General features: G+C 38.8%; 1 protein-coding gene across 1 annotated transcript in view; it reads right to left on the bottom strand.

Annotated features, from left to right (window-relative positions):
- The window catches only part of GRID2 (glutamate ionotropic receptor delta type subunit 2), a 282,427-nt gene that overhangs the window by 130,445 nt on the left and 124,419 nt on the right, over nt 1-27,563 (bottom strand). The window contains exon 7 of the mRNA XM_018907012.3: nt 9,925-10,026. Coding sequence (XP_018762557.1) covers nt 9,925-10,026 — 102 coding nt within the window. The remainder of the gene's footprint in view (nt 1-9,924; nt 10,027-27,563) is intronic.

Genomic DNA, 27,563 nt, shown 5'->3' with positions numbered 1-27,563 from the left:
TTATAAATATTTATGTGCACAAAGGACATTTTAGAAGTTGATAATTTTCACATCAGAAAGGACTAATTTTTATCAGTAAATTATTTAGAAAATAATTGCTCATAAACTGATTTTCTATCCAGTTGTGCATTGTGGTGATTTAATATGCTGTTTAAAATGCCATTTGTCACAGCTAATATCCTTATTAGTACTTAATAGTCCTTTATTAAGCAATGTAGTACTGTTTGCTGTTGAGAGATTTACAAAAAACCCCAATGTCCAATGTCCTATATATATGTATGAAATATAAAGAGTCAATCAGCTTTATGCAAAGCAACTAACATTTTGCAATTTTTGTTGAAGTCTGGACAAGCAAACCCTTTAATCACATTCCAAACAAAACAAAACCGATCTACTGCCATGATGGTTTATTTGTGTAATTGTTTACATTTCTGAGAATGCACTGAAAGAGGACAAAAATATTTGTCTTGATATTTTTCCCCTCATAAATGCTGCAGCTTGACCTATGCCAGTTTCCTTTTTTTTTTTGCACTGGGAGGGTGTCATGGGATCTATGGAAAGGTGCATACATCCCTACAACAGGGATCTTAAAATGCTTGTCTCCATCTTTGAGAAAGTTGAACTTGCAGAAAGAAAATAAACATAGCAAAACAACAAGGACAGTGATGAGCTTGCAGAAAGTAGGTGCGAAAAATCTGGAGAGCTAACTGATGCTTTTGGAGGTGGGAAAATTCACCCAGAGGATGAAGGTTCCATTTGACCCCAATAAGTGCATCAGGATTTTCCTGAATTTTCTCTCCACAGCAAGTGTTAGTTCAGACTGTACAGGAAGGTCTTTATCAGAGAATCCATACAATTGTCAGCCTTGGAGATACTCAAAACTCCCCTGGACAGCATTCCAACAACCTGCTCTAACATTTACCCTGCTCCACACAGCTGCCACCCAAGGGTCCCTTCAAACCTAAATTGTTGCAAAATAGAGTGAAGTGACCCAAGGAAGGCCACTGCTCCTGCTTTTCCTTTTCTTCTTCTTGGAGACACCTCTCTAGGGGACTTAGGAGCCTCTGTGGGGCAAGAGCAGACTTCACACCCTGTAAAACCAGGGAGGTCTGGAGAAGCAAACAAGTCACAACATTCATGACAGAGGAGAAAATGGAAAGAAAATGAATGAGTTGCACAACCTTAACTTGTTTTTGCAAGGTTGATGATCTGCCTCACTGAACCACATGGGCATCCAGTATATTTAGGGGATTTTTTTTCATTCAACCTCAATGGAGATCCTTTAAGAGAGGGCTATTTTCATTCCACTTTACCTTCAACATGCCCCCTTCTTGGATGTCAACTGAATGTAACACTACTAAGTCTGTGATAAGGGCTCTTTCACAAAAACAGCTCCACAGTTATCACTGCCTGGTTTCTTCTTGGGATCAAAGCTGTGCTGCCCTGACCCAAAGGAGGATGGGTTTAAGACTTGGTGGATTTTACACAGGACTGTGGGTTAACTGTGGTGGACAGCTGAGCAGCACACAGGCAAAACCACCTGCAGCAGAGTGAAAGTCAGCAGCAAACAGGTGAAGGTTATACTGGGTGAAGCTGTGCATATTGCTTTTTATGGCAGTAGGAAGACAAAATCTGGCTTCAGAGGTGATTATGTCCCCCCAAGCAAGAGAAACTGCAAAATACTAGCCTGGCACAGCTTAGGAACAATAAAGGTGAACCCAAGATTAAGGCAACATGGTATAAAAGAGGGAAAACACTGGGAAGATGACATAATAGTACAAGTACTTTGGGGAAGAAGCTCAAGAAAATGTTTGTCCCCATTCATTTCCCTATTATCACACATTTTAAAGAAAAAGCCACAAACTAAGACTGATAGAGGTTAACAATATGCTACATGTTCAGACTGATATAATTTAACATTCCCAGCATCCCTGGAAATTGGTGTGAGATGGCATAGCATAACCTGTGGGACTAGCCATATCCTCTCCTGGCTACTGCAAAAATTAACTGTGTCCTGGCCAGAACCAGGACAATTTGTTAAATACTTCAAGAGTCTAAGACTTAAAAGTACAAAATACAGTTCTTATTTACTCTGATGAAATTCTCAGACACACCAATAATTTGGATAAAATACCTGGTTTGAAGTAATCTTTTTACATTCTTTATTATACCCACTAATAAAGTTAAAAATAGGAAAGGAGAGAAAAGCTGTTGAGCACAGAAAACCTTCATGCTTGGAAACAGAAGGAGCAATACTCAAGCTAAATAGCAGAAAAGAACAATTAGGCTGAGTTCAACTTGGTTGTGTTAATTAATTAGACAATCAAAGAGAAACATCTGTTTGTAGCTGTGCTCCAGATGTGGATGATAAAGTCAAGCAATAAATTCCAGCCTTAGAGGAGGCAGGGAGGGAGAACAAGAGAATGATTGCCTTTCAGAAGTTCAGGTCCCTAAACCCTGAATCTCTATTTGGGACGATTTTTAGCCAGTGACTTTAATAGTGACTTGAAATTCCAAGCTTTCATAGTAATCTTTTAGTTCCTCAATGAAAATCAAGTTTAAAGACCCAGTATTTTTGTAAAGAAGCTCTCTTTTTGGACAAATTACAGAAAATGCTATTGAAAGAGCAGAAAAGTTTCGTTTAGATCTTAAACACAGCTCTCTAATTAAACACATGCGAGGAAGAAAAAGTTGTGTTCAGTGGGCTGTTTACAAAGAAGTAGTGGTCTTAGCTCCGCTGTTCATAATTTTACCTGTTCCCATCACCTCATTAGGAGATCACTGGGCAATAAGATAGATTTTCTCTCCAATTAAAAGTGTGGATTCTGTGGCTTTGAGACTTATTTCAGGGTAGAAATGATATGGAGCTTGCTGCACTTATTTGTGAAGGTCTTCTTATAAAAATGCTAAAAAGCTAGGATGTACATAACAAATGAAAAAGCAAAAAAGAAAGCCTTGGATTATTTGCCTGGTCAGCTAAATCCTCTTTCCCCCTTAGCATGGAGAGAAACTTCCTAGCCAGGGCATTATACTGAAAATATTGGGTAAAAAAAGGCTTTTGAGGTTAGAGAAGCTAATCACTACAGGGATTTACAACATAAATTGGAGCCCTATGGGAGCTGGAGGGGTTTGGCCTGGAGAAAAGGAGCCTTGGGGGGACATAATTGCTCTCCAGGAGTACATGAAGAGAGGGTATAGCAAGGTGGTAATTAGCGCAATAAACAAACCATAGGACAAGAGGAAATGGCCTCAGGTTCTGCCAGGAGTGAATTACTTTGGATATTAGGAAAAAAATCACTGAAAGGACTGTGAAGCTTTGGAGCAGGTTGCCCAGGGTGCAGTCACCACCTTTGGAGACATCAGACACGTTGATGTGGCACTTTGGGACATGGTTTAGTGGGGGCTTGGCAGAGCTGGGTTAATGGTTGGACTTGATGATCTTAAAGGTCTTTTCCAATCTAAATGATTCTATGAAGAGAGTTTTGAAATAAGATAATTATATGGGTGGTTAGAATTCATAAAGCATATGAAAATGACCTCTGCGTCTACTCTTCAAAAACTTCTGAACACACTGGAATATAACACTCTCATAGCTACACTCCATTCAACAGGACTCCACATTCAATAAATTTTCCCTCTTTCTTCACTGAAAGCAGTGAGAAAAAAAGAAAAGAAAGAAAGCAAGAAATGAAGCTCAGTTGTGGGCAAGACTGTCCATGTGTGGTTGACACTGACTCTAGAAACAGTGGACAAGCACATTAAACAATTCCCATAGCCCAGGCTGAGCCTTGGCAATCTCATGAAGCAAATATTCACTGTGACACTTTAAAAACTCCTATTCCCCTGTAAACGTTAAAAAACTGCTCCCCAAACTGAAATTCCCACTTATTACTAGATTTCTCAACTTCCTTCCAATGACTGCTGGATGACCAAGCACAGCCATTATCACCAGCATGAAACACTAAGTCTGAAAACGAAAATATTCTATTTGGTTCTAAGTCTAGAACCAAAATATTTACAAGCACAAGATGCAATTGTCTTGTTGACAGGCAAAATCTCTTTTTCCTTGACTGAAGAAATAACAAATGGCCCCTTTTTAGACATTAGATATTTTGCATTTCCTTCCCCAAAAGATTTTGGTGAAATATGTAGTCCCAAATACCTAATTTCTTCAACTTCTTTATTGATTGCTGTTTTGGGAATTTTATTTGGCTAGGAACAGCACAGCAGCTTGTTATTTTAATCGAACAACAATGTACATTAATTCACGTTGGAACCAATGACCAAAATTTAATTGAAACATTTCATTCTTTCATTACAGAAATTCTCCCACTATCAACAGTAATAAAATTGCTGCAAAGCATAACACAGCCTCCACCCCTTAATAAAAATAATACATAGATGGAGGATTGAAATCTGCAAGATCTAGGATAATTAAATATTGTGCCAATGGGCTGTGTAACTGCATTGGCACTGAAAGCCACTGTTCTCTGATCCTGTGCTTTTCAAACAGATTGATTAGAAAGTCACTAACAGAAAAGTCACCTTTTCTACAGCAAAAAACTCATTCACATCCCAGTAAATAAGAACAACATTTAAGTGGATTTTACATTTGGCCTATTCTTATCCATGTATGTAGTCTGTCACTTGTTTGATCTGTTTATTATCATCTTCAATTAGACATGAAATTTGTTTTTTTAGTTACAGTACTTTAAAGAGTGTTTTTCCCTCCTGAATGAAATGGTAACTTCCAGATTTATTATGATTTTTAGTTTAGTCCTTTGAAATGAACAAAGAATGTTAGCCCCTCTTTCTCCCATTCCTCAGCAATGGGACTAAGCCTCCTTTCAAAGGGCTCTACAGCAATGGTCTATTAGAATGCTGCCAAGCTTTGTGTATTGATTTCAATCCACAATAACTTAATGCAGGTAACAGCTCTCTCTGAACCATGGGACAGGGATATGGATTGAGATTGGAATTGATTGGGGTGCCTTAGAGTGTGTCTAAAGAGTACAATGGTGGCTTTAATGCAGATAGTTCAGAGACCTGAATTAGCACAAGTGTGGTACGGGTACATTAACCTGCTGGCAGCTGCACTGCACTCCCTCCAGCAGCCTTGCAAGGGCTCCTGTTCATAAGCTCACCTCCTCTTCTACCTTGTGTAGCAAGGAAGGATAATGGCAGCCAGAGTGAGAGGCTCTTTCTGTTTCAAAGTCAAATTTCTGTGAGCTGTGTGAATGGCTCTGGAACGCAAATGTGCCCACAGAGCAGAGGGGTAAGGGGCAGTGAGGAGATAAAGCCAGGGAGCCCTGAGAGGTAGCCCTTGACACAGATGAGTTAGGCTGCTCCTACCAGCCTCAGCATTGCATCTACCTTGCAGTCAAGCTGAGACCCCAGCCAGGTCCCAAAACATTTGAATTGCTTGATAACCACCTTATCTAGTATATAGTACCTGCTACTTCAGAAACATGGGTTGAAAATAACAATAATTGGAAAAAAAAAGAAAAAAGGAAAAAAGGTGCTGGCTTTCCCAGCAGGCTGTGAGATTAAAGCTTGTCAAATGAATGATCCCAGTAGTGAATAACTGTAAGGTTTATGACCTGTTTTAGTACAAGCTAGGTAGCTCAAAGGGACATAAAACAGCTATTAAAAAAGGCCTGTGCCCAGTCAGTAGCAATTTAAACTTGGCCCTTGTACAGGTGTGGTGGTTGCAGGAGGAATATGAAGACAGGTTCTGCCTCTGTCGAGGAATGTTAGTTTCTGGATTTGTAATAATGATTTGAATTGTTGCTATTTTGGGTACTACTGCAGTCCAATATACCAACACATACATATATATATACATACATATATACATGGTATAATACATGCCTCAACTGAAGTTATTTTTCTTAAAAGGCTGTGGGCAATAGGGCAGAGATAGAGCTGCCTGATGGAATCAAGAGACTTTAGAGAAGTTCACAGTATTCAGATATGAAAATGGGGCAATGGGATCAGGACTGCATGAGAAAAGTGATGGCCAAAAATATTGGGAGAATGTATAAGAAGCATTATCTATGAGACTACTGCACACTATTATAAAATATTTATTCAATATTTAATGAGGTATCCTGCACATAATCTTTCCTGAGGCTGATCTTTATTGTACAGTCATCCACTGATGTTTTTGCCCTGACATTTTTAATGCTTTGTCACTTCTAACTGTTTGTTCCTCTGCATATGCTTAAACACTGTCTTAATTTAATCTTCCTTGTGCCTGTCCTTTCCCCAGTCACTCTGAAAGTTACTCCAGCTTCGGAGAAAACTTTTTTTTTAAACTTCCTTTAAGCCAGTATTGGAATTCAAATCCCAAAGACAGTTTCAGCTTTTAAAATCAGGCCTTAGCTTCATATCTTATGTTTCATCTCTGAGTGGTAAATTCAATAGAAAAAGGGACTGAAGATGCAGACCTCCTGCCAGCTCCATGTCCCTAAAGACATTGTCTGCTTTCAAATGTCTTTCTTTTCTAATCTGGGCAACAAATGCTCATGAATTAAATACCAACCACTGAGAATTAAACCATTCCACATATGATAACATTTTCCACAGTACAAATGATGCTTCTTAATTATTTTTTCTATGCTTATCTACCCTTTTGCCAGTCCTCTCACTGCATCATGTCCCACAGTGCCCACCTGCAGCCAAGGGTGACCAACCTGCAGCTCTGTGCAGGTAAGCTGGGTAATAACTCTTGAGGTACTGTGTACAGGGATGTATGGCAAATCAGAATTCAGCATGGCTTGCTGTTATCTCTCTCCTGTATCCTGCCTGCCTTCTCAGAACCCTCCAGATACAAAAATACATTCCTGTTTGGGAGCTGTTTTGAATTTTCATGTAGAGCCACGAAAACCTTTTCTACCATTAGGATATTATACCTTATGCATTTTCAGAGGAAAGGCTCTGTACTTTTCAGTCAAGGTTTTAATGCTTTAAAACAGAGAAATTCAAACTTTTTCCTTTTTTGAACAACAGGGGCTTTTCTAAGAGAACACAGTTTTACAAATACCTGCTAGCCTATTCATTCTCAAATGGACCAAATCTCATTCCATTTCCAATGTCTTAATACTCATCTGAACAATTCAGTAATTGCTGTGGCTAATACAATGATATTATGAGAATACCTGCTTCATTTTAGGTCTTTTTTAATAAAACTGAACAACTGAAAAAGAGAATAAACTGAGACAGCCAAAACGAATATATAGCTAAATTTGTTCTTGGGCAATTGTGAATTTCTTTGGAACAGCTCTACTGGCCTTTGATTGAGCTACATTTCAGAAACTCAGAATACATTTCAGAAATTCACCAGCAAGTGACTTGAACTTAAGAGCAACTTGTCAAACACAAAGTTCAGACCTCAGCTTCATGTGTGGAAGCAGTCCAAACAGAGGTATCTGATATTTAAGTTAGACAAAATAAGCCTTTTCTAAAAGCGTACAAAGTGTGGTACTACTCCAACTCAGATTAAAACACTGAATTATGTGTAAACAAACATGACCATAGTTCTTCTCAGAATAAACCACAAAGAAATATTTCTTATTTATGCAAAGGAGAGCATTCACATATACTGCAGAAGAGCCAGGATCCTCTGCCAAGTGAAACCAGATGATTTCTATCTTGGGGCTATACTGTATTCTGCCATACTCACAAAGAGATTTTGGTTAAGATCTGCAGATACATAGCTCATAATTATTGCATTTACTTAGGGAATAGAATTAGTTGATGGATGTGGATGATGGGAATTGCTCAGCATTTGTTTTTTAAAACACTGAGGAAATAAACCACAATCATTTATGATTGTCAGACTCCAGGTTTAATTTCATTAGTATAACGCAGTATAAACCCAGGTGTTGCAATTTGCTATCCTCTCAAATTCTACTGCAATTTTGAAAAAAGGCCTTTTCAACCTGAAGGCATAACAAAATGAAATTGAAAGAGCAGGGATGCTATCTAAAACAGACATGAGAGATCTGAGCTTTTAAAAAAGCAAATTTACAAATTAATGTAAACTTCTCAAGCCTCAATTAAAAAAACCATATTAATAGTCAAAGGTATTACTGTTTCATTTTAATACTTGTTTCCCTGGATCAAGTTGATTCTGTTAGAAAATAGCAGAATTAATAAGAACTAATAATTCACCACCTATATAGATTCTTTACTTTTCACAGAAATGTATTGACTTAATTGAAGAACAGGGAGAGAGATGGAAGAGCAAATACAATAAAGATCACCACTAAAACCAAGTTAATTGGTGAAATCCCTCCTGCTCTCACATCCAAGGTAAGCATCACACATTTTCATCACACAGGTTAAATACAAATCTCCAGTATTGATCCACCCAGAAGATATAAAACTAGTGAGGAGACTGAAATTCCCTGTGCTATGTTGAACTTTAAATTTCTGTCTTTGCTTTTATAATTACTGTAGAATCCTACCAGCACAGGTAATTATTTTTGTGTATCTTTGCAAGATGATATACATCCATGCTATAATAACATGAAAGAAAAGCTCTCTGTCAAGGTAACAAAGATAACTGGGGATAAAGCAGTAACAGTGGGGAGAGAGGGAAGAACTACTACTAAAAACAATGTTAATATTCAAATTTATTTTTCTAGGCAGAATCCACAGATCATTTTTGTCAACAGGTAATTATACTGAACCAATAGGAGCATCAGGCAAAACAGAGACCAGCCACTGCCACCATGATGCTATTGTGATGAACGTGTAAATAAAATACAACCTTCCCCCTGTTACTCCTTTCTTTTTTTTTTTAGTCTGTACATTCATTCTTCCTTGGCTGGCTTTTGATGTGGTTTAGCTTGGCCTTGGGTTCTTTTTTAGGTTTGTGGGGGGTTTTTTTGATGTTACTTGGTTTGTTTTGTCTTGTAGATACTACCACAGAAAGTTCTCTAACGTACCTGGAACAGAATGTTCACCCTGACAGGTACAGGCGTCTAAACACCCATAAAATAATTGGAGGGGTATCAAACTGTCTGTCTGTAGCACTGACATGCTCTGGTGATTCCACTTTCCACCCCGGACCCTTGATCATGCACTGTCAGCAATGCAAACCCTGGAAACTCCTCATCTTGCTGTTTATAAAAAAGTGCTGGGCCTTTAGACACTGAACTCAAACACAAGTAGAGAGCAGCAAGAGAGAAAGAGCTCAATCTAACCTTGACAGTTCTGCAGCCCTGGATCAACTTTGTATTTGGGCATTGGTCCAAAGAGGGCTATATGTCTCATATTATTTTCTTTTTCTATATTTCTTTACTTTTTCCCCACTCTTAAAAACTCCTCAAGCCAGGTTTATGGCAGGGAATACACTGGCCTCGTAACACTAATTCCTATTCTGGTAGACATTGTCTGTTCAGCTTTAAACCAAGAATTTTCCTTAATGTAAGATGAGCACACAGGGGAAGAACCTGGCTGACAAAAAGTCAGGATAGGACAGTGGATGTTTTACCAAACTAACATTGCTTGACCTATGTTGACCTTGAATATTTTCTGAGTGTGACAATTTGTGTTAGACTGTGCACAATTTGCCAAGGTGATTGGAATTGAATCATTTAGAGCTTCAGCTAGGTAGCTCTAGCTAACAGGGCACTTGAAGTTGCCCTTATCAGCTCACATGCTTGTGTTACCTAATTTAGAATGTGCCTGTGCAAGAAACAGGTTCTAATGTGTTTGATTCAGTCTGAGAAGTGCTGTACTGATAAACAATTTTATTTTGTGGAAAATTATCAATCTTTCTGGGTTTTTCGTGACCAGCTTAAATCAGAGCCTCTAAAACCAACTACTTTCTTGGTAAAATGGTGCACTTACTAAATAAATGCAAGAGGAAGAAAATGCATTCCTGATAGTGCAGAAGGATGAGCATCAGCTTACCAGCACAGTCACCACACGCAGAACCACTCCTCGCATGTTGTTCTCCAGCTTTCTGTCTGTTAGTGACCCATTCAGACCAGTCACAGGATTCCAGCAGCCAAGCTAAAAGAGAAAACAAAAATCATTTTCTCATTTACCCAGAAAACTTTGCTAGTCATTCCTGCTAGGTGTCTTTTAAGTAGGAACATGTGAAATATACAGAATACCTTCTGGGCTCAATGGGATGGAAACCCAGGGGATGTGCACAGATTCATCTTCAAATTGAAAATGAAGCAATTAAGGATATCAGGCTTTGATTTTAAATACCAGTGTGCAATGGATGACAGCATCCAGGATTTGGGGTTATATGAGCTGCTTTAAAAGAAGTCAGAGAGGATATCAATATTACTGAAAGACATATTAAAAGTACTGTACCTGTAGCAATATTTCTACCTTTTTTCATTAATACACTAATTGGAGAAATAATAGCTACCATCATTTTAGCACACTCTTTGCTCCAGCCCATCATTCCTAGCAGAACTCTGACAAAAAGAATTAAACCAGCTTTAATTAAAGCTTATAGTACTAATTGGTAATGAAACAGCAGTGATTTTAAGCCAGTTTCAAAATCACATTTAAAGATGATTGAGGCAAAGACCACTGGACAGGCACATCACAGTACTGAGAGGGTACTGCAATAGACAATGCAGAAAAAGGAGTTCATCTAGGCCTTTCTTTGCCTTGGTGCTATTATATTTCTTGGCCTTCTGTGGGTGAAGCTTTTGCTCAGGAATGCGTTTAGGATTATCTGCCTTTCAATCTGGGTGTAGTAGATACTGACTCGTAATTCAGCTTTCTGTAAATGTAACTTGCCTGGGTTTTTGTATGATGGTAGGTGCTATTTTTTAAGAATAGAGAAACAAATCAATCAACCACACACCAAGACAACCAGTTTCATTTTTGAAATTCAGTACCACACTCAGCTGTCCTGCAGAATTACCAGTGCTAAATCCAAAACCCACAGAAGGACAATGACTGACTTCAGAAGACTTTGGAGCAGAGTCTCAACTACAGCAGGTAAACCAACTGCCTATGTGAAATCATTACACAGCCAAAGGGACAGACAGGCACCTGCAGCTACCAGTTCTTGCTCTGAATCACCTTCTCCATGCACTGTGAATGAAACCTTGCCAGGGATGCTCATCTTCTGACTCCTATTTAAAGGAACAAAAGGCCTCGCTTCCTCTGATAAACCGAGACTAACATCAGTAGGGTATTGTTGGCTCCAGTGGCCTCTACCAAAATTATTCTCTTGGAGAATTCAGCACTATAATCTGAGAGAAACATCAACTGTAAAACATGGAAAATATTACTGTAATCTCACACAGAGTCATAGAAATGGCAGGTTGCCTCAAACCATCTGAAAGGGTTTGTAAAAGAAGGGAGCTTTTCTGGCAGTGCTTGAACAGGAATTTACAGAAATCATTATTTCCATCACTTCGAGTGAAAAGACTTTGTATATGTATTTCATAGATCTTTCAAAGTGAAACAGAAGACAAAGAACAAACTTTAAGTAAACATATTTAACAATTTTAGAAGTGGGTAATCTGAAATATTTGTTTTCTTCATTACATCTCTCAGACTAAAGCAACTCCTAAATTTTTAAATTTCAATATATTCATATAAGTTCTTTGAAGATGCCTCCTTAAGAAATGAATGTCTCAAATAGTAAAAAATAAAAACTTTTAGCAATTATATAGAATTAAGTTTGTCTTGATGGTCTCTCAGGTCTTTTCCAATCTAAACAATCCCATGATTCTAGGCATCCCAGAGGAAGACGGCCTCAAAACAATGTCATCACTTCTCTCTGCTGCTTTCAGGAGTACTCACAGCTAATTCTTGCCCTTCTGAAGTCAAGGTTATCCTCCAGACAGGAAATGAGGGAGGGTAATGCTGAGCATACTTGTAATCGAGTAATAACTGAATCAAGGATCTACTAGATCCAAACCCTAGAGAAACTGAAAGCAGCAACGGGATAGGAGAAACAAAACCAGGAGGTGTCCTAATAATCTCTTGAAATTGCTCATCTTTCCTATGACTGCTTCCAAATAAAAGCACACAATATCCCCATTTGGTTTCCCTACTTCGTGTTCCCATCCGATCACAAAGACCAGCAAGAGATCACAGCATCCCTCTCTGCTTCTTCTGGTCCTCCACAGTCTATCCAGCTGCTCTCTAGTCATGGATGGAATACTGACACATTCCAGGTCCTCACCACTCCCCTGGCAAAGCCCTGCAACACTTGGAGCTGAATGACCTCAGTGCTGGAGTGTATGGCCTATAATGGTACAGAGGAATGCAGCACATGGACGTGCACTGCACTCGGTGCCTGGCAAGCCACTGACATCCTCTAAAGCAAAGCATTTCATGGGCTACGTTTTCCTATGAAAAACAGTGAAAACAGGACTAAGATCAGAACAAAGCTGCATTAAATTAATTCAGTGATTGTCATTCTTAGTCACACAAAGAAACTAATTAGAACTTAGATCCAATTAGCATATCCAAATGTGTTGGATGTATAATTACTGCAGAAACTCTGTTGCTTTTGCCAGAACTAAAACCCTAGGAAGTTGCTGAAGAGCCTTTTTATCCTTTTGAAGTTAAAGTCCCTTTTTAATTATGTACATTAATGTGCACATATTTATACAATTAAGTTTTTAGCCCAACTCTACCATTTTTAAGGCAAAACCTCCCCATCAAGACAACATTTCTGGAAATTCAGCATAGCACTAATTTTCCTTTAAAAAGGCACTTTTTATTTTCAATTATTGTTCACTTAATTTTCAATTCAATTGTTCCTTTATGCAGCTCAGTCATGGTGAAGACAAATGTGCAGTGTCTTGCCAACAAAGTTGAAATTGATTTTGAGTGGGAGCTGCTTACTGTTATTAGGAGAAAACAAATCAACATTTATTGATGACAATTTGAGCAGCAAGGAGCCAATGTAACTACTGCTGAAACAGAGATGGGGGTGTTATGAAGCTCCCTCTTCAGCTTTGTCTCCTTTAAATGCTTCTGCAAAACATTTGCTGCTTCTGCAGTTACTTCCTTTTACTTTTGTTCTCTCTCTGATGGTTGAAATGAGAGAACAGATCAGACAATAGCAGAATCTCACATTAATTTGGGTGGATTTGGGCAGAGGGGTGATGGGAACCTTCTCACTGAGCACACAGTGCTTGTCATCTTCATGCCACACAAAATTTATCGTTTATAGTGCTTTGAACGTCTGTTTCAGTTTCTTTAATTTATTCTAATGACAGCTTTCACTCTGCTAGGTTTGATGTAATATGATGAAGATGGAAAAAGCTGTCAGTCTTCTACTTCCTTTGATATCCCATCTGAAATCTCTCTCTGTTCATCCCACACCCCAGCTTGTTATCCTCACCATCATCATTGTTGAAATGGGTTTGCTCTCCTCTTTTGCTGGCAAATCCAAAAATTTACTTCCCTTCTTCATTAGAAATGTTTGACTATATGAACAATGCATTATGGAAGGTCTTTAATTTGTATATCAATATTAAGTAGGCAAAACCCATTTCATGAGAACTTACAGTTTCATTATTTATAAGGAACTTGGAACACTAAGGACTACAATGCCTTTATGACAGAGCTTACAGCCAGTTCTCCTCCCCTACTTCCTATGCAACCAGTGAACTCTGCTGAATATCTGAGAGCTTTCACTTCTTTTCCTGGCAGAGTAGAGTGCAGATTGTGTCAATTAATAAAGAAAAATACATTGGCCTGGTATGGCCACAGTTGAGGACCATCAGAGAAAATGAAAAAAAACCAGAATACTGCTATGGATGAATTACTTAAGTGCTTGTCACTACATCAAAGTTTAGAGTGTTCTGTTGCTTCCATTAACATAGAAAATCTGGTTTATCCAATGCAACCACCTTGGAACTCGGACTACATTACCACAACACAAGGGTCAAGAGCAGAAGACAACTCTAGAGGAGGTGCATGGAAATCTGAAAGACAAAACTGTACTGCATCTGCAACTCAAATCTATAATGACATTAGGATCTCTTTCATTCATTTCTCTGTCATTTAAATAAAAAAAATCCCAACAATACCTTGGTTTTAGGATGGACAAAAAAAAAAAAAAAACAAACCAAAATATTTCCAGTGGAAATGCCCAGGACAGAGGTGAGTGAGCCACAGAAAGAGCAGCCTCCCTGCCTGGAGTACCCACATGCACTTCAGAAACTCCCCCCTCAATTTTCCCCCACGTCCATCCTCCTTTGGGAACTGAATTCTTACAAGATCCAACCTCAGCGGAAGAAACGTGTGTTAATAATCCCCTTTTCCATACCAAAGAACACTAAATTCACAGAAATGGAAAAGACTCCATGAAGCTGTCACAAAACGACACTCAGCTGGAAGACGCGAGCTCCCAGGAGTGCTGGGAGGACATGAAATGGGGCACACAACAAAAAATAATGAAGAAAAAGGTAGAGTTTCTTTTGCTGATGTGTGGATTCAGCATTTGCAAAATTTTCTACGACACCAGTTTAGGCAAAATTCAAGCAGGACAGCCCAGAAATTGTTTTGCACAGAGCTCATGCCTCTTGTCAGCTGTTGTTTAACATGTCCAACAGCAACTGGGAAATCAGACATTAATTCCTATTGCCTAAAGACTATGTCTCAGAGAAGAAACACCATAAAAGATATCTTTTGGTCATCAATATGATACTATCAGTTATGTAAAAAGTAGTCAGATGCTCCGTTACCTGGTTAAAAAGTCCTTTCCATTCAGCTCTTTAGCCAGCAACCAACAGTTGATCAACCAAATCTGCAAAAACATCTGGTGGCCAAGGGTTAGCTGAGGTCTTTTGTACCCCTGGGCTTGATTAAAGAAGGAAGGATCTGTTCTGGTTTTTCAGCAATTTCCTAATAGGATTGGTTAGCAGGAAAGATTCCTGCATTGAACTGCTGCCTTCACTAAAGCTTAGGTAATAGTCAGCAAATAGGAAGTTGCTAGAATCAATAGAAAATACTGTGCTCAACAATTGGATAATGTATAAAAGCATTTGTTTCCCCTACATTCTGTGTGGTGAAATCTATATAGTTCTGTGCATTCAGTTAATTATTTTGTACAGTGTGTTTTATTGCTTCAATTTGTCTCTGGCCTAGGAGTAATGGCCTGCCCTTAGACTTGCTCTGTTATTTTCAAGCTGTGAGGAGGATGTGAATACCCAAGTTTAGTTTTATATCCAGTGTGCTAAGGATGGTAATTGCAGAAGCTGAGGTGGGCTATTTGTTTTGTTTACTGATCATAGACACAAGTGCAAGCGACCTCAATAGAAATTTCTTTCCTCAAAGCCAATGCACAAGGCAGAATAACACTGAACAGAGTTAATAAAATATTTTGCTTTGGGGACTACCCAAATTTCCTTTTCTTACTGAACTGAAATAAAGAAGCTAATGGAAAGTTGCAACCTGCTGTTCATTGGCTTACTAGCTCCTGACCCAATGTTTTCTCAAGGACCCAGATGGCTGCCAGAAGTTATAATTGGGTATTTCAGACCACTGACAAATGTTGAATGTACAGGGGAAACAACACAGGCTTCAGAGCTATTCCCCCACTGCATGCTCTACTCACAGAGCTGATGCTTAGTGCTTAGGCCAAGCTTCTAGAATCTAATGGTATAATTTTTCAAAGGTATAGTAAATCACCACACCTCAAAGAAAATGAACCATCTCCCCAAGCTAGTGGTGCCATTCTAATGATCCCTGACTTCTCCCCCCACCAGCTCTTCATCTCTGCCTTACTTTCTCTATTTTTCTTTCCCTTTCATTTGAAATTTGGGGGTCTTAATCTATCATTTTCCCCTTCTGTCATCTCTAATTTTTGGAAAATACCCTTTTTTCCCTTCTTTAGTCCCTTTTGTACTGTGAACTCAGTACTCCCAGAAGCTCCCTGACCTGTGCTTATCTTCCTCTTTCCTACACTGCAATACCTCTTGCCATCCATTTCTCTGTGTACTTTCAGTGCACTTTCTGTCCCCTCCGTTTTTCTTTCCCTTGATCTTCCTTTCCATTTCCTGTGGCTTCTTCCCAGCTTTTTTTGTTTGTTTTGTTTTTATTTTTGTTTGTTTGTGTTCTCAGGGTTTGGGTTGGTCAAGGGACATCACTTTTCACTACATCCAGCTTTGACTCATTTTTGGGTCCTTTCCCCTTTCTCTTTGCCCTTGGATCTCCTTTTTTCTCAGGCAGTCCTCTCAGAAAACTACTCCCCAACTCCTCCTTCTCCTTTTGTGTTATGAGGGAGATAGGACTTAACAAAATAAATTACTCTATAGCCCTGTTTCCTTTGCTTTCATCTTTCCTGCTTTTTTTTTCCACTCCCATCCTCGGACAACCTTACAGAACTCTGAAGAAGAGACTCAGGCAAGGATAATAATGAGTCAGGTGTTGATCTCTTTTCCCATTGCCTCCATGTTTCAATTAAAGTCAAATACTCAGAAAAGCCTGTTCTTTGACCCAATACTGACTTCACCCCTTTGCTAACAAATTTCTTCATACTGCCAGAGTAAAAACCATGAATATCACTTTCTTTGTACACCGGAAGATTTTTCACTGATGTCTGAGTTATTCCAGGGTAACTGATACTACCAAGGAAGTTCAGGTTTGTGCACAGTTGAAACTCAGTCACTTTGATGTGTAGTTGCAAATGTCTCCTTTCTCATTAAGCATATTAAGAGTTAAAAAGGATGTCTTTATCTAAGTCATGTAAGACCTGAAGGAAAAGCCAAACCTTCAAATCAGCTTTTATAACTAAACTTGGTCTGTTTTGTCCACCACTGCATCTTAATGAAATCAGAGGAAAATCTTCAAGGTTACCTCTCCAGCTTGTATTAAATCACAACATATAAGCTTTTGATACCACCATAAAACCATGGATCAAACCTATTCAGTGAAAAACAATGAAAGCACTGTTTTCCACTTGGTTGCATAAAGCTCCCTCTCCACAGGTAGCAGGAACACACACAGAGCACATCTCAGGTTCTCATCAGTTCCCTGGCAGTATTCAAACACTCTTCAGCACACTCCCAGCTCTCCCCTCAGCTCAGTAAGGTGCTTTTTTGAGAACTGAATTTTCAGAAATGGTTTGTCAAACTGGAATATCAACAAAACTTGTTTTTTGTTGCAGGGCTCAAGAATTCTGGGGGCAGCATTCCAGTAGGAAATCCAAACAGTAATAGTGCAGAGCAAACCCACCACTGTTCCATTTGAAGGGAAGTGGGTTTACAGAGCAGCATTCTGATTAAACCCAGCCCAGCAAACCCACATAAGTGAATCCTCCAGGGTAAAGTGGCCTGTGGTGAGAGCCCTGCCTCTGCAGCAGTGCTGTCAGAGCTGAGCTGCTTGGCCACCTCCACACTGCACTGCAGCCAGCTAAGGGAGCACAGATGCTGAGAAGGTTGGCTTTGGCTTTTTCTGTAATAAAAATCTCCCCTTCAATAAAATCACTGAATTAGTAGTCTGGGAGTCAGCTCTGGAAGTAAAGCCACATGGGAATTTGTGTATTAGATCCATCACTCTCCAAGCTGGGAAGAAGAAGAGAGGTTCCTGTGTAGTTCCAGCCCAGGAACTGTAGTAGCAGAGCAGTAACACAGCTCTGTGCTTGCACTAAAGAAATTGGTGCTCATTTTAAAGGCAGCTGATAAGGAATGCATGTTTAAGTATACATGGGGCCCAATGAGGCTGCAGAACATCTGGACTAATCTGAGTGGCACCTCTTCAGCTATTTTTTTTTTTTTTGAAGTGTAAGCAGAATTTTCACACACTGCTTTTGCAGTAATGCATCAAGGAACTTCACATCTGGTTATCTTTTTGTATGAATACAATGTTATGAAGTACACTTTTTTTTGGCATAGCATATGGGAATCTCCATTTTAATTTGGCAGGCTAAAGGATTTTAAATGAAGCAATACCTCAGCACTATTTGCTCAAAAAGTGTATTTAGTTATTTATTCAGCTACTGAATGCTCACTGAGCAGTAGTGCTGTGATTGATTTCCTCATGCATGAAAAACGAGTTCACTGGACTCAGGTGAAGGGTGGAGGATGTTCCTAGGATGCACACACCATGGAAATACATGTCCTGAAAACCTTGGAAATAGAACAACCTCATTTTATACTTTACTTAGCATCTTTGCCATTGCTACACAATTCTCAGCTTCACCATGAAGCCAAATAAGAAGAGGACACAGAAAAACACCTCCCTTCCTTAGTCGAGGCACAGATGTACTGACATGAAAACACTTCCTCCAAATACCACACACAAAGACAAAGAGAGGCAGCTGTGATAAGATTACTATTTTTATCTCAAAGACTGTGGGTCCCTGTCTCCTCAGAGAGGTTCAGCCTTCCATTGCCAACGTGAAAAGCAAAGGAATTAGCATGTAGGTATTGTGAGAACACACACCAGCGTTGAGCACAGACAATTTCTGTATCTTTAAGCATCTTTGCACCTGTCCAGAGGCTGTTCAAACTTACACAACATCAAAGTATCTTACACTTTCTGCTGCTCAGCACAGCAGAGTTTGCCAGCTCTTTCTTAAATGCAGTACAAAGAAAGATGTGACAAGAGCATCTCCTTTTCATACATGCTAGTGCAATGTGCTTCCAAAGTACAGGGGCTAGGAAACAGCTGCTCACAAAGCATCAACACCAAAAAATAAATATTTTTATAAAATTAACAAAAAAAAAAAAAAAGAAAAGGAGAGAGAAAGAAAGAAAAAGGCTAATGTACCCTGAGAAATTTGCATGGAAGGGCAATTTAGCCTATTTCCATTTTAAATGTGCATCTGGGAAGGCACTCTGGAAAGCGCCTAAAGAAATGAACAGCTTAGGTAAAAAGTGACAAACCAAAACAGGCTTTTACTCAAATCCTTCAAGTTCCTCACTACAGAGGAGCTAACATGGCAATGCAGCAAGAGTAGCACTACATGACAAACTGCTTTCCATTGATTCTTCAGATTCCTGGGATGCTTAAATGAGGAACACAGAAATGGAAACAGTCTTTGCTTACACATAGATCAATAGCCTGTTTCTAAAATTCAGGATTTATTCTTAGCGTTGGCATAAAAAAAGAGATCTGCTAAGCTGGATATGTCACAGACTTACCAGCTTGATACTGGCTAGTAAATCAAAGCTGCATTTTGCCACTGCTATGTCAGAAAATATTACTCCAGTATAATCCACGCTCACAGAGTATAAGGCTACAGAGTCACCAGCTTTTTAGTGCATTGTGGACCTGATGTTACAAGTGATTTACCGGACCATACATTTTTGAGAGTTTGGTAGGGAAGAAAATAAGATTATGGGGTGGTTTTTTTTTCCCCATTCCTTAAGCACAGAGAAGCTTTCTTAGGAATCTGACCTATTTGTAAAGCAATAAAAAAATTTACCACAGCAGTGATGAAGCAGAGTTAGTTACCAGTACCATGCCCCAGCTGAGAAGAAACAAACCCTTCTTCTGAAGGCTCTCTTTTGACCCTTACACTTGGGGCAGGGGAGAACAGAAAGGTCAAGAGTAAATTTGAGGAGATGGTTGCGGCCAACAACCTGGATTACAAGAAGTAACTTCCTCCCACTAACTTAAACTGCAATGAGAGCAGCTGTGCTCACCTAGAGTCCTAAAGATCAGCACAGGTAGCAGCAGCATTGAGCACTCGGAAATCTTTGAGTGATATGGTCTGGTCATACCTGGGTCCCTCCCTCTATGGGGTCCAGATAATACTTTCTAAAATTTTTACCTGCAGATGATCTGGCCTTAATTGCAAAGCAAAGGCCTCTTTAGCATCAACAGACTGTTACTGAAATCATCTTTGGTCCAAAGGCCATGAACTGCTACGCTGATAACCAAATGTTACACTGATAATGGTGAAAAGCAATTCCCTAACTACCAACACTATAAACTCACCCTCAGCACAGTCAATGCATTCACATTCATTCCTTTCTATATGCCAGAGGGCACTTACTTCATCATTTGGTGGCAGAAAAGGTGTCCCTAAACCAGATCTGAACTCCCATAGCTTTTTGTTGATGCTGCCAATGACATCAGAGGCATCATCACCTTACCATCAGGAAAAGGGTAGTTCTGATGGGTGACTCCTCCTGGGGGCAGTGCTGTTGGAGCTACCACAGCTGTACATAACCGTGTTTAAAATATCTATGCTACTCTATGCTACCCTTGTGCATACTACACAACACGCATGGTGGAGAGCAAATTTGGAGTCCATTAGGTTTACTACTAGCCAGTGCTCCACTGAAGAATACCTAAATCCTATCAGGATCTGTAAAGAACTACAGTGGAGCCACATACAGGAGTGGGTACTTCTGCATTAAAGAAATGCAGGCATTACTGTAAGTAAATTTCATATGCTTTCTTAAACATTAAATGGCAAATGATACACTGTAGAGTATCTGAAGACTTAAATACAAGATCCTTGTGGAAAATAGTAACTCATTAGTTTAAAAGATTAAATGACACATCTAATAAGCCCTGTCTAGAATAGCTGAATCACTAAAATAAATTTTTCTTAGAAATGAAAATCACAGCTCTAATGACATTGGAATTTGCCACAAAAATAAATTAGAAATACATCCTAGCAATTAAAACTACAGAAACACATGATAAATATGTGTTGTCTTAAACAGCACGAGTTCTAACATCATTACAGCACAAGGATTTCATATCCCCACAGCTCCATACCTCCTCCATGTTCCTCATGAGCAGCTCCTCTAAGCACTGTTCCTGGTCCTTGCAGCAGCCATCTGACTCCAGATCCCACCAATCCACTCTTTTATACCACTTGTTCTTATTGGCTACAGCTGTGGCCTGTTAAGATCACACCTGTGGCCTGTTAAGATCACACCTGTTTCTAATCTTTAGTGATTGGTCCAGCTGCAGCTCATTGGGGGATAAGATTACCTTCTTCACCACCTTCATTTACCCATACTGTGTCCCTCTAAAAATCTGTCTTGCAAACAATGAGAATTATATTTGCTAGAACACTGTATTCCTACTATAGATTCATACACACTGCTGAAACTAAGTAAAGAAAACAAGAACTTTAAACCACTGAGAATTTTCCTTTCTTAGTTTGATACTGCAAAGATCTTTCTAAGAACATATTGGCATATATGGCAGTAATAATTTAATCAGGTAACTGATTACTGTGCTCAGTCTTTTTGGGATTTAATTTTAAGGGATGATACCTATTTTAAAATAATTTTTTAATTTGAAAATATCTACTACTTTTATGAAGAAAGAAATGTCTGTCTTAAGAGTACATTACAAAATCAAATTGAGGCTCAAATTACCCTACCAGCCTCTTCCCATACAAGAAATTTCTCTCAACTGAGAAGCGTGGCTTAAAAATATCATCTTTCCCCAATGCTAGACAAAGCCCAAAACCAGAATCCTCGAGTCTTTTTCTTCCCACTTCTGTGTGTACAAGTGCATTCTCTCCCAGTGCACACTCAAAGCTTTTGCCTGGGGACACTGATCATCTTTCAAGGAGCAAGCCCTAAGGTTAAGAGCTGCTGGAGAAGGTATAAATGTCTGCAGGACCAAAGAGTGCTTGCTTGAAAGCTGACCCTTGGTGGCACTACTCTTGTCCAAGAGTTCATCTCCATTATAGTTTTGATGGAGAATGTTAATGGTTTTCATAGACTTAGAAAGAAGATATTATTACTATAGTTTCAGATGTTAACACAAACTTCTCATAATAATTTTTTACCTTATTTTTTATTTTTAATATCATGGTCTTTTAAAATTTCCCTGCAAAACTAACCTCCATTTATGCAATTCTGGGTAATATGCTGTAAGTCCCTCACTTCAGGCTAAAGAGACAAAAGAAGGAAAAAAAAAAGCCAAAAGAGCCTATGACCTGGTATGGCTTCTATCCATAGTCTAAAGCAGAGATGAATGCTATTAGTCTGTCAGCATTTGTTCTGATTTAAACACTTTTCTCTAGCTGCTTTCATTAACTGTGTTGGCAAAGCTATATTTTACTCATTTAACCTGCACTTCATTGCACCCCTAATACACAATCAGGTCCTGCAAACATGAACATGAATATAAGGCAGTCGAGGCTGGAGTCTGGGTTGCTGTAAGCCAGAGGATTTTAGTGAAAATAAGCCTCACTAGGCTATATCTGAATCCAATCCTATTCCTACACCTGCAAATGCAACTATATTTCTTCTCAGAATAGATCCTGAGTGTGTCTCCATTTTTAGTACAACACCTGGGAGCTATGCTCAGCTCACTTTTCATTGCATTAAAACACTAATTAAAATGAGAATTTGTACTGCTATAGGAAACATAAATTGCCTCTATGCAAGATGCACTAAAGCTAAGTGAATAATTCATCTATTTTTCATTTACAAATTTATTCATGGAATAATATCAGGTAATAGCTACTTTATGGATATTACAGGCAGCTTCTCCAAAGAATTCAATAATCAGAAAGCTGTGCTGGTTTGTTTAGCTGGGCACATTGTCATTACAGGACACCTTTTTCTCATGATTGGACTGTCTGGCTTCTGGCATGAACATCTGCATTTATCACTTCAATCCTTATTAGCTTTACAACTTGTGAAAACAGAGACCACGTACTTTCTAAGAAAGCACTGACAGTAACTCAGTGCAAGCATTACACAGCACATGACAGTCCTGCTCTCAGGAACCATCACTGTTTAGCAAATTTAAATTCCTTGAACAAGCAGAACTGAGTCCTTGCACAAACAAACTGCTCTAAGTCCAAATCCCTGATGCCTAAACCTGTCTGTCTCGTGGCTTGGTGATTTCAAGAGGGATTTGAAAACTCTGAATACTATTAAAAATGTACTAAACTGGAAAATATTTACTAATTATCTTCTCCCCCCGCTACTGGGATTCATAATTACCTGACTTGGATAGCTAAGAGAATTTCCTTAGTATTTCTTTCTGTTACTCCTTACATGCCATTTCACTGTTGCAAACAAAGTATGAGTCACTCCAACAGGTCTATCCCTACCTGGAGTACACTGGCATTTGCTATTCCCATCTCCAGAAATCTATATTGGGCTCACATCTCTTTTGAAAAATATTTTCTAATCAGCCTTATGTCTGTGCTAATTATCACTATGCTCAGAATGATTATACTGAATAGATAACATAACATATATAACATGCATTATTTTGAATTGTATAGGCTCTGTCTCCTTGCTCCCACAGAAGTGTCATTGTAGCTCTGCTGGTGTAATTCTATGAACCTGCTAGGCTTGTAAAGAGAAGTAATATCTTTTATTAGACCAAGAAATATAGTCAGGGGAGAGAATGAGCTTTGAGCTCAGAAATCTAATGAAAGTCCTCTGAGACAAAAATCTTTCTTGTTTTTCTTCCAACTGTGTTATTTGGTCTTATAAAAGATATAACCCTTTCCCTGTAGGCCTGACTGTCCTTGGTTATAATAGATTACTTAGGATGGAGGTAGGTCAAAAAAGAGCTGGAGAACAACAGACCTGAGGGGAAAAAAAATAAAAAAAGCAGGGAAGGAAAAACCATGGCACAGACAAATTGCAGCTCTTGACATAACACAGTCTGCCTGACAGTCCTGAGGATGGTCTCCTCAACCTCAACACCATGATGGGATTTCTCACCAAGATTACTGACCTCTAGACCACAGAGATCCATTTTTTGGAGAGGGTGCCCAGGGGAGTTGCTAATGGGCAGCTGTCTGCAGGAAGCAGGCAGGAAGCTGGACCTTGCACAAGTGATGCTCTGTGCATCTAGGAGGAGTAAGGATGTGAAGGCACTGAAAGAAGGGCTCTCCATGCATATCTGTGGAAGGCTATGGAAAGTACAGGCATGCTGCTTAATGGGTGGACAACAAGCACTGGAACAGATGAGGAAGGTGCTTTCCTTGACTGGATCTTTACTGTCAGGGTCTGTTCTGAGGCTTTCCAGCTCGTCCACCTCATGTCAGAGCCTCAGGGGAGTGAAGTACTACACATGACACAAGGAAATCAGTGAGAATGTGCTTAAAAAAGAAAATGAGTCCATGGAACTGCCCAGGATATACCTGACTTGGCTGAGGGAGCAACAATCTCTGATGTTTGAAAAGTCTTAGTGGCTGGAAAAGGGCAGACAGACACCACACTCATCTTCAAACACACAAGCAAGAGGATCCAGTGCAGCAGACTGGTCAGTGCAACCTCAGCTCTTAGAGGGATGATGAAGCCCTTTCCACCTGAAGGTGATGCTCTCTGGGGATCAAGGCAGGACATCTGTCCCTGTGCTGCACAGGCAGTTGATGCCTTTGAAAGGAGAAAGCAAACTTCTATAAACAGCCTGAGGAAAAGGGATGGAAAGTTCAAAGCCTCTCCTTCATCAAAGCAATTTCTATCTGTATTATCCATTATCCATCCTCTTTTCCTAAAGCCCCATTTTATCAATTAATCCAGACTGTTTTTTGTAGCAGACAACTTCTCCTGTAGTTATATGCAAGTTTTATCAGCGATGGTTGATACAAACATATAAAAGAAAAACAAGCCAATTTCCTTTAATATAAATGCACCTCAGAATTAGCAGCAGCTGTAATACACAATCATAGCACAAACTGATGTATTCTTAGACAGACAAAATAGATTGAGCCTTAATGATCATTATTAAGGTGACCTTATCATTTGTGCTGTGAAGCATCATTTTTTGTTTGCTAGATTTGGCAATTTGAACTGCACAGGCTGAAGTTTTCCATAACAGATGTCAGTTCAGGATAAAATAAACTATCATAAATCATACAAACATATCATTTGAATTACAAAAGATTATGTTTAAATAAGTTTTGAAATTTTGTAATTTCTGGGTCATATTCAACCTTCAAAAAAGTTTTTAATTTTTTTTTAAGTGTTAATACAGTAGGAAGTGTTTTAGCACAACTTTTACCAAGTTCCCCTCCTACTATTTTTTGAGTTGTTTCACACTTTCTAGCTGGAAAAGTTCCAGCTTTTGTCTTTGTCTGTCATTTAATTTATTTTTTTTAAACTAGGGCAAAATTTTTCCAACTCTGCAAAAGAAAGACTGCAGGAAAAAAATTAATCTCAAAATTAAAAAAAGATCTAAAGGTGCCATGACCCACTTTTAATGCTGTTTATGACAGGAAGCTCAATTCAGCAAGGAAACAAACAAACAGTGAAAAGTTTGCATGTGGTAGTTTAACCACTTCTGAGATAGGCAAACAGCTCCAGTCACCATTTTCACTTTTATTGTCCTACAACTCTGGTGGAAGATAATTTTGGTAGTATCTGCTTTTGCATTTTTAAAAAATCTTACTAATGTGCCTTTTCTTGATAGAAGAGGACAAATGTCCTAATTTACAGCTCAGTATATTGGAATTAGAGCTTTAAAAATTAGCAGGCTTTTTAGAGATTGTTTTCAATTGTACCACAAAAGGCACTTTAAAGAGAATTAGCACTACATTAAAAACCTGAAATTTCCTGTGGATTACATGAAGCTGTTCCTGACAGCTCCAATAATGGCTTGCTACTAATCAGTCACCAAAAAAAAAAAAAAAAAAAGAACCAACTCACAACATTGTTTTATGGGTTTTGTTTTTGCTGGTTTTTTTTCTTTGATGAAACAAATCTTTGAACTTCAGGCATGGCTGTTTGTTCTTTAAAGCAAAGAATTTTTTAATCTTTTTTTCAGTAGAGCACAGGGTTCTCATGTAAAATACCTAAGGAAAAATGTCTCTTTGAATAGGACAAAATTGTCTTTCCTGAGGTAGGCTTGGCTCAGTGATTTGTAATTTCTTGAGGCTTTAGGCAGGCTATTTTATTCTAACTCAAACTCTTCCTCTTTGAAATCAATCATGGCTACACTTCATAATTTGAATTAATATCTTAAAAAACAATAACAGCCTCTTCCTTATACAGAGGAACAAAAGATTGAGCAAATTTTGACACTGCAAAAATATTATCTTTCTATTCTTTAGCTAGAGCAGAAATCATATTAAAAAGGAATTTTGCAAACAGCTGTCTTGCACTCAGGTCCCAAATCAAAGACAAGGAACTGATCAAAGTCTGCTGACTTCAGGCATCGTTGGATCAGAGTTCTCTGGCTTAGATGCTCAGCCCCATTTTTATTTTACTCTTCTCAAATTCTAAAGGAGTGTGGCTGAAAAATTCTCTGTAAATGATTTACCTCATGGAATGAGCTGCCCCAGTTCCTTGTGATTTGTTCATAGCTATTAGGTATTGACAGAATTAATGAAACAGAGAATATGGCAGAGCCTCAGATCATCACTTCAGCATTTCTCTGCTTTGACTGAATGTCAGAGCATCTTTACTGGATGCTCTGATAAGAAAACACTCTGTGGCACATCCTTGGCACAAGCATTCACCAGAGAATTCCTGGCCAAAGAGCAAAGGTGAGTTATGATGGATGACTTCCAGCCACCTCCCAGCTCTGGGCTGTGCCATGAGCTTGGCAACATTTGCAGCATTTCTAGCAGCTGTGTAGGCCACAGCACTACCTAAAATTGAACTAATATCTGAAAATATTATCCTTATAGTAATTTGTTTTAATCAGTGCACCTCTTAGGCCTAGCATTCCTAGATAAAATACGTAAGAAAGAATATGTTAGAATTTAGAAAATGAATTTATAGCAATGAGAGAGGAATCCCATAAGAAACAATGAGTGTGCAGTGGGACCAAAACTGATGGGATTAGTTGGAATACAGGAATGCTTTCTCCTGATTTTTTGTGTTAACAATTTTGTAAACCCTCTAATTATTAAAGATCAAGACCTGCAATTCTAAAATGTAGAGTTTGAAAAATATCAGCCTTCTTGGATTTGCTTTTGCTCTTTTGCCAAGCATACCCACTTGGTGTGGATTTGCTATCATTTTCCTTGCCACAGTGAAACAGCACAGTGACAACAGCAACACAAAACCCCAAATCCCAACAAACCCAGGAAGTGACAGAAAAGGTACTGTGTGCTATAAAATAATAAAATTCATTGCAGCTGCAGAAATCAGTATAATCTGAGTTTGTCTGCAAGTGTAGGGAATTTGTTGAGGGGAAAAAAAGAAAAAAAATCCCCAAAGCAATTCCTCTGGCTCAGAGTCAGGATGCACAGCATGTAAATTTGCTAGTTCCCACAGACCACTCATAAAGCTTGCTGCTGCCATATCAGTTACCTACTTCATATTTATAGATAAGGGATGAAGTTAATGCCATTTACAATTTTTTCTTGGCTTGTTTCGATTACATGAATACTGCAAAACCTATAAGCACAAGGGAACTGGGCTCATAAAGCATAAGTTAGCAGTGCAGTCAGGAATTTTCCTGCATTGAAGCTACTGTCATCTTTCTCCAAAACAGATAAGATGAACCTCTTCCACAGAGCAGAAGATTCTGCACTTGCAATGCCCATAGTCCCCAGTGGGATACGTGGGAGAAACTTAAGGTGATGCAGAACTTCAACATCTTGCCCAAATGATCAGAATCAGACATAAGGACATATTCTTGCAAAACCTAAAAATACACAAAAAAGCTCCTGAGAAGAAACAATAAAAATAGATTAAGGTCCTGGCTAACCA

Source organism: Serinus canaria, chromosome 4, assembly GCF_022539315.1.
Source record: "Serinus canaria isolate serCan28SL12 chromosome 4, serCan2020, whole genome shotgun sequence".
NCBI lineage: Eukaryota > Metazoa > Chordata > Aves > Passeriformes > Fringillidae > Serinus > Serinus canaria.
This window is presented reverse-complemented; position numbering and strand designations above follow the sequence as displayed.